Source organism: Ornithodoros turicata, chromosome 6 (genome assembly GCF_037126465.1).
Source record: "Ornithodoros turicata isolate Travis chromosome 6, ASM3712646v1, whole genome shotgun sequence".
NCBI classification, from domain to species: Eukaryota; Metazoa; Arthropoda; class Arachnida; order Ixodida; family Argasidae; genus Ornithodoros; species Ornithodoros turicata.
Genome location: NC_088206.1, coordinates 17,027,950 through 17,042,572, shown reverse-complemented (window position 1 = coordinate 17,042,572; position 14,623 = coordinate 17,027,950). Strand labels below are relative to the sequence as shown.

The 14,623-nt window shown below is 44.8% G+C and overlaps 1 protein-coding gene across 4 annotated transcripts in view; it reads left to right on the top strand.

Annotated features, from left to right (window-relative positions):
- Nucleotides 1–14,623, top strand: part of LOC135399287 (axotactin-like) — a 76,051-nt gene that overhangs the window by 41,155 nt on the left and 20,273 nt on the right. For all 4 annotated transcript variants that reach the window (XM_064631128.1, XM_064631129.1, XM_064631126.1 and 1 more), the window contains exons 4-17: nucleotides 1,404–1,567; nucleotides 1,625–1,792; nucleotides 1,961–2,224; nucleotides 3,077–3,183; nucleotides 4,779–4,936; nucleotides 4,992–5,140; nucleotides 7,727–8,031; nucleotides 8,841–8,977; nucleotides 9,033–9,145; nucleotides 10,373–10,603; nucleotides 11,510–11,685; nucleotides 11,838–11,980; nucleotides 12,296–12,582; nucleotides 13,380–13,556. In XM_064631128.1, coding sequence (XP_064487198.1) covers nucleotides 1,404–1,567; nucleotides 1,625–1,792; nucleotides 1,961–2,224; nucleotides 3,077–3,183; nucleotides 4,779–4,936; nucleotides 4,992–5,140; nucleotides 7,727–8,031; nucleotides 8,841–8,977; nucleotides 9,033–9,145; nucleotides 10,373–10,603; nucleotides 11,510–11,685; nucleotides 11,838–11,980; nucleotides 12,296–12,582; nucleotides 13,380–13,556 — 2,579 coding nt within the window. The remainder of the gene's footprint in view (nucleotides 1–1,403; nucleotides 1,568–1,624; nucleotides 1,793–1,960; nucleotides 2,225–3,076; nucleotides 3,184–4,778; nucleotides 4,937–4,991; nucleotides 5,141–7,726; nucleotides 8,032–8,840; nucleotides 8,978–9,032; nucleotides 9,146–10,372; nucleotides 10,604–11,509; nucleotides 11,686–11,837; nucleotides 11,981–12,295; nucleotides 12,583–13,379; nucleotides 13,557–14,623) is intronic.

The window sequence follows — 14,623 nt, the reverse complement described above, 5'->3', positions numbered from 1 at the left end:
GCCGAAGGGTGCCAGCACGCTATTGGGTCTTGCATATAGGGGTGCGAACACATCAAAAAGAAAAAGAAAGGCGAGGTGGGGTGGGGTGTGAAAGAAGATTTGACTATTTTATCTGTTGCATTCCACCGGGATTGCTTAACACCATGCCCAACGTACGGTCGATCGGAAGCGAGCACCTGAATCCACTGCAGAGCAACAAAATCCAGCACAAACGGACAAATTCGAATCTACCAGCGAAAAACAATCACGCTCCAGCCAAAAGCTTGCTGGAAGTCATTGCGCGCATCCAGTAAATTCTGCGAGCAACAAAGAGCACTCGGTCACGGAGCGAGATCTGCAACGGACAGCGAAATATGTGAATCCAATCCGGATCATCAAGTGAAACACCCCTTCTCTGGGGAGACTTAAAAAAAAAACGCTCCAAATCGACCAGTGAATTCGCCATGCCGAATTTCACGGGCTGATCCAAAGCAGCTTTTTTTGTTTGTTTGTTGAAAATTTGATTCCAAATTTTGATATAAATTTGTAAATTGAAATTTAAAAAAGGCAGCTCCAGATCGACCAGCGAATTCTCACTGGTCGATCCAGATCGTATCTACGTGTTCTGCTGGTCGTTTCAGATTGGTGCTCTATCTTGTTCTACCAAAGAAGCTAGGATTCAGCTGGAACACAAATCACTCTTGCCACTTCCGGAATCTTGTGAAGCAAACTTCTGCGAAGCTCTTGGCTGGACTATTGGACTGGAGCGAGATTGTTTTTCGCTAGTGGATTCAGATTTGGTCCCTCGGTGACGATTTTGTTGTTCTGTAGAGGGTTCAGGTGCTCACTCCTGATTGACCAATAGACCAGGATAGGCACAAAGTGCTCCCGGAGGAATGCCACTGTAACCATGTACTCATACGAGCGACATCCCCAAGGAATGTTCTAGTAGAAGAAAAAGAAAAAATTGCTCACGGTGATGAAGTTCCACCACATCTGATGGTTAGCATTCGTATGACAGCAGAATATCACGTGGCGAACTACGCACATACCAGACGACACCGTCGGCACTGTTGTGTGTCGCGGAATATCTTGCGGCAGAGCTGCAGGATATTGCTCATGGTGAAGAAGAGGACATGGTGACGTTGAGTGCTTATACTCATGTGGCAGTAGAAAGCTATGATGTTTTCTGCATCTTCAACTGGAGTATTCTGGGGAATGTTGCTTGTGTGAATAGACAGTAAATAGCCTAATCTTCCTGGTTCTAATGATTCGCGGACAAAGCATATCAGGTTGAAATGTGGTCTTCTACAGGATTAGATGCTTTGGTGAGTTGTTGACTCTTCACTTTTTGCAGAAAAAAAAGGTTTATACTATGACCTGATTGATGTCAGCGCTTTACTGTATCGTCTTCTCCTTCTCAGGACAGAGAAGCCGCACGGCTTGCTGTTCTACCACCGACTGTATGAGACCTCGGAAGAGGACTTGGTGCCAACTTATGAACTTTACGTGCTTCTTGAGAATGGAAAGTTAAAAATTATTCACATTTTAGGCGCGGAAGGAAATGAAATGTTCTATGTTGGAAAAGGTACGACACCAACCAGTTCATGCTACAACATCTACTAACATAGTTGTTGTCACCCAGGTCTTAATCAAGACAAGTGGCATAGTGTATATGTCAGTGCAGCTTCAAGCACAGGAGAGATGACGATAGGGGTCGATGATGAGAAGATCACTGTGACATTGTCGTCACTGGCACGAAAGAAAAACTACGGGGTTCCTGACGATGCTATGTCCTACCTCTACTTTGGATGTGAGTTATGGTGTGTTTTTGAGTGTTCACAGTTCCTTCTCAGCTGCTACGTTGCTAAAATGCAGTATACATAGCTGTTGGGTTGCTTTTCTGTTTGCGCACATATTTTATCCAAAGCTTAAGCTTCGGCTGTACAGTATTTATAACGATACCGCGTTGCTTTCTTAGCAATCGATCCAAGAAATTCTTCGATGGACCTACACTACAACGCGGACAGCTTCTTCGGCTGCATGGGCAACATCGTGTTTCGCCTAGGTGAAAGGCTAGTGGAAGCCCAACTGACGGCAAAGGGCGATGTGACCCTTGGTTGCGTTGATCTGTGTCGGAAGTATGACTACTGTTTGAACGGTGGCCGTTGTGTCAACCACTATAGCTACTACGGCTGCGACTGTTTCGGAACCCTGTATGAAGATCACATGTGCGGCTATGACAGTAAGCACCACATTTTTATCTCCGCGTGAAGACTTGAACGTTGCTATGACTGATACAAAGTATTTTGGGTCCCTGTCCATCAGAGAATCAACAGCATCTGATCCAGGACTGTTACATTTACGGCAGCATAGAGGGTAGCAAAACTCGAACTTAGAAGGTCATTGTCCGTTGAAGGAGTACAGAGGGCCATCCAAAAAATTTTCAGATTAAAGACGTCTGGCGAAAGTGTGTGTATCATTTTACCGAATAGCGCGAAAGGTTTTGATGTGTGCAATTTGTTTCCCACAAAAAAACTCACATAAACATAGCTCCGCGCGTTCACACTTAACTCGCCACTCCGGGTATGAGGAGAAGGTATGATGCCACGTCATCGATGACGTTACAGGGGCTACTCGTTCTGGTTCGCTGGTCAGTGGGGGTCAGCGCCCTGTCCCTTTGCCGACGTACACCAGTTTTGCCAGTTCTCCCGGAGAATTGGGGATGGAAGGAGCGGCCAAATCATGACCGAGCCAGGAGCAGAACCCCGAACAGCGGAGTAGCAGACGACAGAGGAGTAGCAGACAAGATTTCTCTGGACCAATCAGCGAGCGTGGCCCCTGTAGCGTCAGCGCGAGTTCCCGGGCAGATCACAGGCTTGTACTGCTCTCCACCGCCGTTGCGCACAGTCTCTTTTTGCGGCGTACTTTAAATTCAATTTCTGCTATAATTACGACTCTGTGGTGTGAATTACTGCTCATGGTGCATTTTACTGGCCTACTTAACAGTTTTATAGGAAGAAAACAGGGTGTTAAAAATAACTTCTGTGCTACTTTAATACACCGCTTGGAACACACACTTTTTTGTTCTTCACAGATCTAACCACGATAACTCTTCGCGGCAGCTCTTACGTGACCTACCGAATCTACGACTGGAAAGATCGTGTCCACTCTGACGTCAACAGGATAAGCATTCTGTTCAGGGTACATTGCTATTTTATATCGCTTCAGTGTCCAGTCCGCATACCTCAGCACATCTGATGATCTTACTGCACGTTGTTTATGTAGAATACGTTTTTATGTGCCATATGACATGCACTTCGTTTTCTAAAAAACGTTTAAAAAAATTCCCTCCTAGACCACATGGCAGTGTGCCTTCCTCTGCAAATCTTTCATATTGTGTTTATACTTAGAGCCTTAAGTTTTCAGGAAATATTTTTTTTTTCTAAATTCGGGGGACAAAAAAACCAGGTAAATAAACATGTACTCTAAATTCATGCGAATTTGGGTGGAAAAACTTCCAGTATGCTATATTCGGGGAGAAATCAGGCTCCGTTACTGAAACCGAAAGTATACTGGGTTGATACAAACGGGGACGTAACTGCATTTTCTGCCAAACGAGTTAGTGTGCATTCCCGCAGACGTCTCAGTGAGGGCAATTTGCCAGGTAAAAAATCTGTTTTCACCCTAAAGAGGCAACCTTCAATACAGGGTGCAAATTCAGGGAAGAATGGGGGTTAAACCCACAACTTCAGGCTCCACGTGCTGATGTGTCATTACTGTAAAGGTTGGAGGCTAATGTTTGAAGCTGGATGTTAGAGTGAGAGTGTTTGTGGTTATGAATATAGTTATCAACCAGTCTATAAGCTTAAAGAGGCACTAAAATGCCACCACACATTCACTTCAAATTTTGTTACACACTATGTTAATTTCACACTTGTCGCAATTCAAAACTTCGATTCCGTTACGAAGCTACAATCAGAATCATACCAGACTTTTTCTTCCCTCGGCACTACACAGTGAACGTTGCTCCAGCTTGTGCATCGGGTACACATCGGGTGCTTTCAGTCCCCGCTGTGCCAGGCCATGGAGCAGTTCCAGTGAAAAACATAGTGCGAAATACAAACTGGGCTGTGTCACGGACGTGAAGATATTCGTTGTCACTAAACATTTGTGCTTACTGTTGTGGGCTACAATTCAGTAAATCAGCATTAAAAAATGCAGCAATGCTCATCATGCCGCGCATGTACGCAACACTATGACAGGACCAGTTCGAAATCCACACACACACACACACGATAGGCATGCTCGCACTTCTCCTGCCGCCTGATTGGATGCATTCAACCTTTGATTCCTGAGGATCCCATTCGTTGCCATCAAAGACAGCTCTGTTTTCATTGCGTTTTTCGTCTAAACGGCAGTGCTGTGTGAACAAATTTTGCTTGCATAGTACGAATTGAAACACAGACTTTCATTTGAGAGCACGTTGGTTTTGCATATTAGTGCCTCTTTAAATTTGCTGTTCATTTCGAGGAAATACACTTAGGGGGCCCAACCATGCCTCCATTACTGAGTGTTGTCACCAGGAACAATGACAACCCGACTGAGGTAGATCACAGCAAGAACATGCACATTGAATAAACATTTTTTATGGCATATGGTGTCGTTCAAAATACCCTAGACAATTTTACGCAAAGGAAAAAAGAAAAAGGAAATGTGTTCTACATATATGGATTTTGGTCAGAATTTATCAAGGCCAGCTAATTTTTTTTGTTATTGAAATTACGTATCCTTTACAGTTGTATGTTCCAGAAGTGGTTTTATTCTCCGGCAACGGCGAACATGAACCAAAGAATCACGTTGCAGCTAGCGTCAAAGGCGGAAGCCTTTATTTTGAGCTCGACTTTGGTGATGGAGCCTTCCAAGTGAAAATGGGATCTGCTCTGCACGATGAGATGTAAGGCTTAAGGTACATTCCGACGATTTCTTAACATCGGCTTCATCGTTTGCAGGTGGCACAACTTCACCATGATTCATAATGTGAACGTGGTCACCCTGTACTTGGACCGTGTACATCAGACAGTTCGAATCAATGGAACTCACCACCATTTGCACCTCGACCCCGACTTTTACATAGGAGGCGTTCCACAGCCTACCAAAGGTTGGATACTTTGCGCTGGTCTAGATCTATGTGTTCACACGAGCAACGTGCTCAAGGAATATTCCGGCGGAAGAAAAAGCGAAAACACCGAGCACAGAGACGAATTTCCGTCCCGTGTTATGTTCAGTATTCACACGGTGCGGAATATCGGGAGTGGCGTACTGCGCACTTAACAGACGACACTTAGCAGATGACACTTAGCAGAAAAAGCGAAAACACTGCGCACAGAGACTAAGTTCTGTCCCGTGTTATGTTGAGTATTCACACAGTGCGGAATATTGGGAGTGGCGTACTGCGCACTTAGCAGACGACACTTAGCAGATGACACCGTCAGCGTCTTTCCTGTCATCTGCTACGGAATATCTTGTGGCTGTGTCGCAGGATATTCCCCACGGTTATCAGTGTACGTGAACACTGGACGTTGAGCGCTCGCGCTCAAAAAGCTATGACGTCTTTTGCGCTTTCCGCTCCTGCGGGGAATGTCGCTAGTGTGAATACACGGTATCAGACATGCCTTAATTGCATTACTTGCCGGCAGACTTTCTAAATAAATGTCCGGACAATTCCACCTGAAGTCTGCCCAAGACACATACTAACACTGCTGTCTACTCTCCAACTGTCTACGTCTGTATGCCATTCATAGACACAGATGGGTAGAAATCCAGCGAACCGGTAGAATGTAGGAAGGGAGTTGCCTCAGGACAGAAGCCGCCGATATTTCGAACAGAGACTGTTCTTCTTCTGGGCACCGTCCTCATCATTGGCATGGTATTTAAAGGGTTAGGTGTGACGTGTTTAAAGGTTCATGCGAATTGTGGGTCAACAGCCCGGAGGGAAGAAAGGTTCCGTACCGGTTTTTACGGCCGGAGTGAATGGCTGTTTTGTTAGAGTCTCTAACAAAACAGCCATTCACTCCGGCCGTAAAAACCCGTACGGAACCTTTCTTCCCTCCGGGCTGTTGACCCACAATTCGCATGAACCTTTAAACACGTCACACCTAACCCTTTAAATACCATGCCAATGATGAGGACGGTGCCCAGAAGAAGAACAGTCTCTGTTCGAAATATCGGCGGCTTCTGTCCTGAGGCAACTCCCTTCATTCATAGACACAGTCACATCACAGCATTAACAGGGAATTTAAAAAATTATAAAAAAACGTACACAAGTACAGTAGACAAGACAAGTGATAAACATATTTGCCAGACATTCAATTCAATTCTTTTTTTTTAAATTTATTGGCACCCAAAAATCCCTGTAGAGGACGTTACATGGGTGGAGTGGGATATCGCAGGCGTAAGAAACAACCATACACACAGTGTCTAACCAACAACAACATAAACAAGATGCAAAAACACGAGATTTAAGATGATGGTTGATGTTTCGAGTTACTTTTGAATGAGTCATGTAGTCATGGCGACTATATACTGTAAACATATTTTTATTCGCGTTGTATTAATTTTCGCAAATTTTGCGACCGCTAAAAAATCACGAAAGATTGTACACGCGAACACAGCTTGATGTTTATCCCGCTATAGGAAACAGCCCTGGAATCACGAAATTAAATACTCGCGAATAATTTCGCAAATGACTGAATGCGTGATTCACGAAAATTAATACATCGCGAATAAAAATACGCTTGCAGTATGTGATATACATGATGTGTGTATATATATATATATAATAATGAATATATAATATATATAATATAATATAATGAATATATAATGAAATATAAAAATCAAATGAGCCGGAGATGGGAGTTACATGAAAGGAGGTAAAACAGTTAGTAGTTTAATGCATTAGTTAACAGAAATAATTAACTCCTAGATTTAAAAGGTTACCAAAGTACAGATGGTCGACGTTTCGGAGGAAGCTCCTCCTTCTTCAGGATAAAAGTAAACGACTTTGTGCTATGGCTTATGTAGGTTTCTTGAATGACGTCACAGTTGAGTGTGTAGTTGAGTTGAGTAGCTCATACTCAACTGCAACCATTGCAGCAAGCGCGGGCGAGTGACCAGAGCACGTTACTTTGGGGGAGAGAGAGGAGGAAAAGGAGCTCTTGTCAAAACGAATTCTAAATGGATTAACGAGTTCATGTGGGGTAGTTGGCACATATTCTCTGCAGAAGAAACGCAGCCAAAGACGGGTTCAGAACTGCACTCTACAAGCAATGCTTGCAAAACAAAGTACGCGTGAGATAGTGGAGGCTTGCGTCATATCAAATCGCATAGAAAGGACGTTTGCGTGAGCCAGCCTTCAATTGACTTATCACTGCAAGAGACACACACTGTTAGACCACTGGACAGGAAGATAATTAATGACTAACAAGCCAGTTTTTCCCGTCATTTCCCCTTATGTTTTCCTTGTTTTCTGTCGCATTAAATTCTGTCAGTTGTTAGTAAGCAGTTGTTGCATTAAGTCTGTCGTCCTTTGTCTCTGGCTGCATTTCTTCTGTAGCCGATTCTAAATGGTTTGAGCCTAAAACACGAGGCTCGGCATTCAATCGAGATTTGAACACTGTCAAGCTGCAATGTCTTATCCTGATAAAGCACAATCTCATCCCAACCATCTTTCTTGCTTGCTTAGGGTTGGTGACTGACTTGATGACAGTGGGCTGCATAAAAGAAGTGTACTTCAACAGAGACAACATCCTGCAGTCCTTGCGCAAGGGTCAACCACACGCCATATACCGTGGTGTATTTCCAGTCGAATATGGCTGTGCCCTTGTGGACACCATTCCTCTGACATTTCCTTTTGCCGAGTCACGGCTCAAGCTGAATCTTCCAAGCAACCGCAGGCTGGACATCTCAGTTGACTTCAAGACTCATCAGAATGAAACAGTCATTGCCTCTAGCCTACTGCGAACTGAAAAGGGCCAAGGTTTTTGGGAGGTACGAACATGCACCATAAGGTTCTTCAGGAAGGTTGCCAGTAAAACGAATGATCCACTGAATGAGGAGCTGGGATCACAGAATTGCTGAACACACACACATTTATATCTTAAAGGGACTGAGAATCCATCCCTGACTGCATGTGTTTAATGCACCATTTGTAATACATACTGTAGTCCACATGTTCAATGCACAAAGTCTAACCTGTTTCTGAAGCACACTGCTTCTATAATAACATTTACATAACGCACTTTCCAAAGTTTGATAGACAGAGCGAGACACCAAACGGAGAGTTTTCCTGTGGAGGAGCAGGCAGTTTCCATGGAAACAGGTATGCCTCGCACCTTCACATGAAGAGGCGTGTGCGCGATTTGCTCCCTTAATATGTACCGTATTGTGTTCGTGGGGACTGAAGGAGACAGCGAAGGCACCTCCCTTCCAGTGCCACATTTTTCAGATATAACTTCCATAGGGGTATTACATTGACATAGGACTTTGTTTACTATATTTGAAAGACAAATCTACACATCATCAACATGTTCCTCTGAAAGTCGAAGAATTGTTTCACAACCCCTTTAAGGGAGGGAGATAAGATGTGGAAGATGACGTAAGCATCCAGTGACTAGGGGAAGGACCAGAAATGGCACTTCTTGTGACCCCATGAATTCAAACTTGTACGTGAGCACCTATCAACTGGTATTTCCGTTATCCACTTTATTATACATAATAGTTCCTGTTTTCAGAACCATTACTATAATCACGCTTTTGCAGCCATTAACCTGGTTACGGTCACACCTCCAATGTTCCAGATCCGTCTCAAGAAGGGAACAGCGATCTTCACCATTGTTCCCGATGAACTAAACCCATCCCATTACTGGTTCCTCAGTAAAGGGAAGCAGCTAACAGACGGGCAGTGGCACCAAGTAGGCGTGGTCTTCGATAATGGGTACGTAGTCTCGCTCACGCTAGTTCGTCGTACAGCAAACGGTTATCGTCTCCAGGAACGTGGAACTGACTATTGACTACACACGCAAACTGAAGGACACCTACCCGCGTCCACTAGAATTCATTGGCCCTCTAGTCATTGGAGGCTTTCCAAGAGAACACGTGATGGGTAAGATTTATGCACCCTAGGTAGAGAAAGGATATTGAGTGCAGTTCTGTGGACATAACTGACTATGTTTAAAGGGAGGTCGCATCCAGAAACCCATCTATGAAAGTGATACCACTATGTTCGGCATTGGCAGATGATCTACCTGGCTATTTTTTTTTGTCCGAAAAGTGCTTAGATATTAAATAAACAAATTTTGAAGTAGCACAGAAGTCATTTTTAACACCCTGTTTTCTTTCTATACGACTGTTAAGCAGTCCAGTAAAATGTAGCATGAGAAGTAATTCACCCCACAGAGTCATAACTACCGCAGAAAATGAAGTATGCCACAAAAAGTGAGCGTGCGCAACCATGGTGGAGAGCAGTACCAGCCTGTGACCTTGCGCTGACACTGCACTGTCCGCGCTCGCTGATTGGTTCAGAGTATCGTCTGCTAGTCAGCTGTTCAGGGCTCTGAAGAAGCATTTCCGCCAGGGAAACTCCCGCGGGACAATGAAATCTTCCCTGCCCGGGGCCACCCTTTCAATTCCTAATCCCCCACCGAAGGAACAGGTTTTTACCGACTACAGAAAAGAAGGAAGCCCACACGCCCAAAAGGATAAAGACAGGCGCCGACCTCCACTGACCGCGTAGACGTTACGACGTCATAGGTCGTCCCTCTCCTCCTTGTTACATCCCGGGGTTGGGGGGGGAGTCGTGAGTGAACGAGCGCTGCTGCGTTTCTGTACGTCTTTTTTTTTTTTCTGGGGAAAAAACTGCATGCATCAAAACCTTTTGTGCTGTTCGGCAAATTGACGGACATACTTTCATGAGATATCTTAAACTCAAAATATTTTCGATGGCCTTCTGTACTCCTTTAAAGGTCAGTGCTGCTTCCGCCCGGTGGCGTGACGTCACTCACTAAGCAGAAGAGCGAGAGGGCGGCACTCAGAGGAGAATGATGCCTCGTAACTCTCTGAGACGCCAGCACAGCCGTGGCATTCCTTTTCTCGAGGTCGCACCCTCGTTTTTTCCAGGGTGAATTCTTGCATACTCTCAACACCCGGCGTCTGCTCTTGTCATGAATTCTATCGAATAACAGTCAAACTACGCCGCTATTTTGAGTGGGATTTCTGGTACCATGCTCAGTGGTCCACGAGGGATAAAATGACACCATAGCTTCGAAATCGACTGGAATGGATGCGACTGTCCCTTTAAGTAGGTGGTAAATCAAGGCGAGTCCCTGTGCAGGTTTTATTGGTTGCATCCGCGATATATACGTGGCCAAAGAATGGGTGGACCCTCGCAAAGTGGTTGGCACTGAATACGCCCATGGCGAAGTGTCACTGGACAACTGCCGTCTCATCAACCCTTGCAATAACCCCAATGCCTGTGAGCACGGAGGAGAATGCTACCTTGAGGGATCTCAGTACAAGTGCAACTGTAATGGCACAGGATACACGGGCAAGACGTGCCATTTCTGTAAGTACAAAGTTAAATAGTTAAAAGGTACTACAGTGCAAAAACTTATCTTCGCAAAATGAGAGATGCCCATTACTTTGACAGCAACACAGCAGGAATGGGATCGATTCATTGTATCGTTTGGGATTTATGAGTGAAAGAAAGCACATGTATGCTTTCCCTCTCTCTCTCTCTCTCTCAAGGAGCCCGACGATGTGGAGAGGCCTTGGATTGGGTCTGCTCAAATGATCTCCCACAATGATTGGACAAATAGTTTGCAGGGACCAATGGGAACGCACTTCACATTGTTGACCTTCTTGAGGAGGACAGGGAATATGAACACTGCACTTTCGTTGACTCATAAATCCCAAACGACGCAACGAATCCCGTTCCTTTTGTTTTGATGTCAAGGTAACGGTATCTGCAATTCCATGAGGAGAATTTTCTGCACTTCAGTGCTCCTTTAATGGCGATTAGACTGGTCGATATGGGGCGCCTTTCTTTGGTCAGTGGCAGAGAAGACTTGTTTCACTTGTCATTTGAGATCAAGTAGCTCCGCGACAGAGCGCCTGTTCCTGCTCTACTGGGGTAGCTCAGACTTAGCCGGAACCCTGATGACTCACTGTCGTTGCTTCTGGATCTTGTGAGGCTGGGCAACAGCGAGCATTGGGCTGACTTGCTGAGGCTGTCAGATGTTGACGATCGATGACAGCTTTCACCACGCTCTTGGTAGAAGAGTCGTTGATTTTCTGTCGTGGATTCGGACCTTCCGTGCTGGACTGTGCTGCTTTGTAGCAGGGGGGAATGATATTCGGTGGGAAAGATGCGGTAGCAGATTCAGGTGGATGCTTCAGATCGACTAGTCACATTCGTCATAAGTAAATTGTGTTTGAAAAGACACGTAAAGTGAGAGAGATTTCTCTGCAGCTACATACAAACGCACTTGCCAAGAGCTCTTCTTGGTGGGGTATCGCAAGTCAGGAACGTACAAGATTGACATCGACCGAAATGGACCTCTCCCACCTGCCCATGTAGAATGCGATATGCAACGAGCGGATGGCTCAATTGCTACCAAGGTCAACCACAACATGCAACGAGAAATGGTGAGCCCAATATTTCTCACATCATCATGAACGTGGACACTTCATGAAAGTTGCTTTTGTTACTTCATGCAGTAGAAGTAAGGTTATGTTCTGCTGCGTGATAAAGCTGTGTGATATGGCTTGTGATACTATTTATGTATTACTCTTTTTAGGTTGTCAGAAAGTACGGGTTGGAAGGATTCTACATGGACATCACATACAGAGAGTTCACGTCAGAAATGCTCCAGTCACTCATTCTCGCTTCTAAGCAGTGCTACCAACATATTTCTTACGAGTGCTTCAAGGCTCCGTTAGGGTAAAGGCACTGTTTTATTCAAACTTAGTACAATAAGCTCATAACAGCAGGCAACGTTTTAATGTCCTGCTTGCAATCACATTAGATTAAGCAGGGTGTGATAAAGGATGATAACACCTATGTAGCCCCCCTGATTTACTGCATGCACAAGTGGAAAGCTATTACACATAAGTCTCTGGTACTTCAAAGACAGAGATGTCCATGGGGGGGGGGGGGGGATCTTGATTTTGTCCTTTGTTGAAGCTTGTGTGGGACCCTTTGTTAATAATGTCTCACACACTAAGAAACTTAACCCACTTAATGCATCATGTACAGGCTTCAGTCTTACACATGGATGGAGTCCTCAGCCAACCGTCACTACGTGTCGAGCGTTGGCAGTGAACATCCTGGTTGGTGCCAGTGCGCCGAGAGCAACAACTGCGCCAACATGTCACGCCGCTGCAACTGCGACATTGCAGACGGTCGATGGCGTCTGGATGAAGGCACCTATCACCGACTGAAAGACCTAGGCATTGTACGTATCTACATGCTGCAGCCTAAGGGTTTGGCTCACGATGCCGAGGCACGCATGACACTTGGACCTCTCGAGTGCACGGACACAAGTAAGGCTGCTGTAGCACTTTTGCAGGTTACTGGTACATGAGTGCATTATGTGGAAGTGAATTATATTATTAATGCGTTAGCATTAGGAGTGTCAAAATGGGAAAAGCTGTACGTAGTTATGGGTGTGTGTGTGTGTGTCCGTGTGCAAGATGATGAAGCCTCACGTAGACAGCGGTATAAGTGGACATGCAAAGGGGATATATAAGAGGGTAAATGTAAATGGAGGCAAATGATTTGAAACTGAAGTAGTCTTTGTAGTTTGTAGTAGTTTGAAATTAAGAGTAAGAGGTAAGAGTAATTGAAGGTAATCAATGCGAGAAAGTTGAGTTTAAAGGTAGTGAATGTGAAATATATGTAATTAAGAGAAAGATTAAATGAAAATGAAGGTAACTGCAGGTTATACCGGAGGTAATTAAATGTAATTAATGTCAATTAAGGAGGAACTGAGAGTAATTAAGGCAAGTAAATGTAATTCAAGGTAATTAAGGAACTTCAAGATTACCTCAAGTAATGAACCTGTGAACCTGTGGTTACCTAAGGCAATTACATAGTTACAGGGTAATTTAAAGTAATTGAGGCTAATTAAAGGTTAACTAAATGGACCTACCTATAGTAATTGAAAGTGTCGAACCGGAAATCAAGCATTGACTGGAGGTGGACAACCAGAAGTCAGGTTAGACCGGAAAAGGCGGTTAATGCTAACACATTTCTCTCGCATTTACCACTAAATCGCCAGTGAATTTTCTGATTGCTGAGTGTAGATTTGGTTGATATTCAGCGTCTTCCTTGATCTTAGATACTCAGCAGTATGTGATCACGTTCAAGACTGCCCCGTCATACCTGGAAGTGCAGACTGGTTGGAGAAGAGGAGATCTGGCTTTCAGCTTCCGTACGTCAAGCAAGCGGGCTGTGGTGCTGTACCAGGCTGCCCTGCACGAGAAACATGGTTACCTTCTAGCCATGATCACAAGCGGTGAGGAAACTTAGGGACTGATATGCTTCCAAATGGCAGATATAGTTAGGGCTGCCACCAGGCTGGTTGAAAGGCCCTACCGGCAGCGTTTTGCCAGTATTTTACCAGAGAAGGCGTTTCATCGAGATGTGTCAGCAAAATTCCTGGTTCCCTTGAAAGGATTTGGACTGGGTCTAATTGCACAGTTACGAATAGGAAAATAGAACATGAACATGCAGTGGCTGACTGACGTTGGTAGAGAGTGAGACTAATCAACTGCAGAGGAGAGACAATCTGGACCATGCCACCAACAGCTTAAATAGAATAAACATTATGTTTTCCTGCACACTGATGTCAGTGCTATGTCACCGTTATGTGTAGAGCTGTGCGCAGGTGAGTAAATTCGTACCCACACCTGCACCGCACCCGCAGACGTGCCTCCCTCACCCGCAACTGATGTCGTCGTTTGATGCAGGTATACCTGCACTACCTGCAGATGCAGTGTGGGTACACTCGCAATCACCCACAACCTGCAGAGGCACCGATTTTCTACTCTCACATCACAAAACCGCAACATTCATCAGAAAAGAGAACACATTTCCGAACACGAATGCATGCAGTTTTGCTTGTTTTTTGGTGTCAAATTGGTCAGCTATTTAAGCTGACAAATTGGCTTAAAGCCACATAGATGCTCCAGTGAAGGGTCAAATCACCATGTGTTATGTGAAAAAAGTTTACTTATTCGGGTATTTTTCTAGGTGAAACCTGGGAAAATGCCAAGATTAATTAACGAGTTAGGGTCACAAAAAGTTAGTTTAAGGGTTTAGTAGTTGTGGGTTTACCCGCACTATCCGTGGATGCATTGCGGATACACTCGTATTTTACCCGCAGTCCTGCTGAATTTACACCAGCATATCTCAAAACTACGTGGGTATACCTGCGCACACCTCTATTTCTGTGCTCCTCTTTCACTCTCTCCAACTCCCCTGTACTTCTCCTGCCCAACCCCCATTCCCTCCTCTCCCTTTTGGTCTCACTCACTAGGGCAGTATTTTTCATGATGAAATGTGGCTACTCTCGCCATAGCA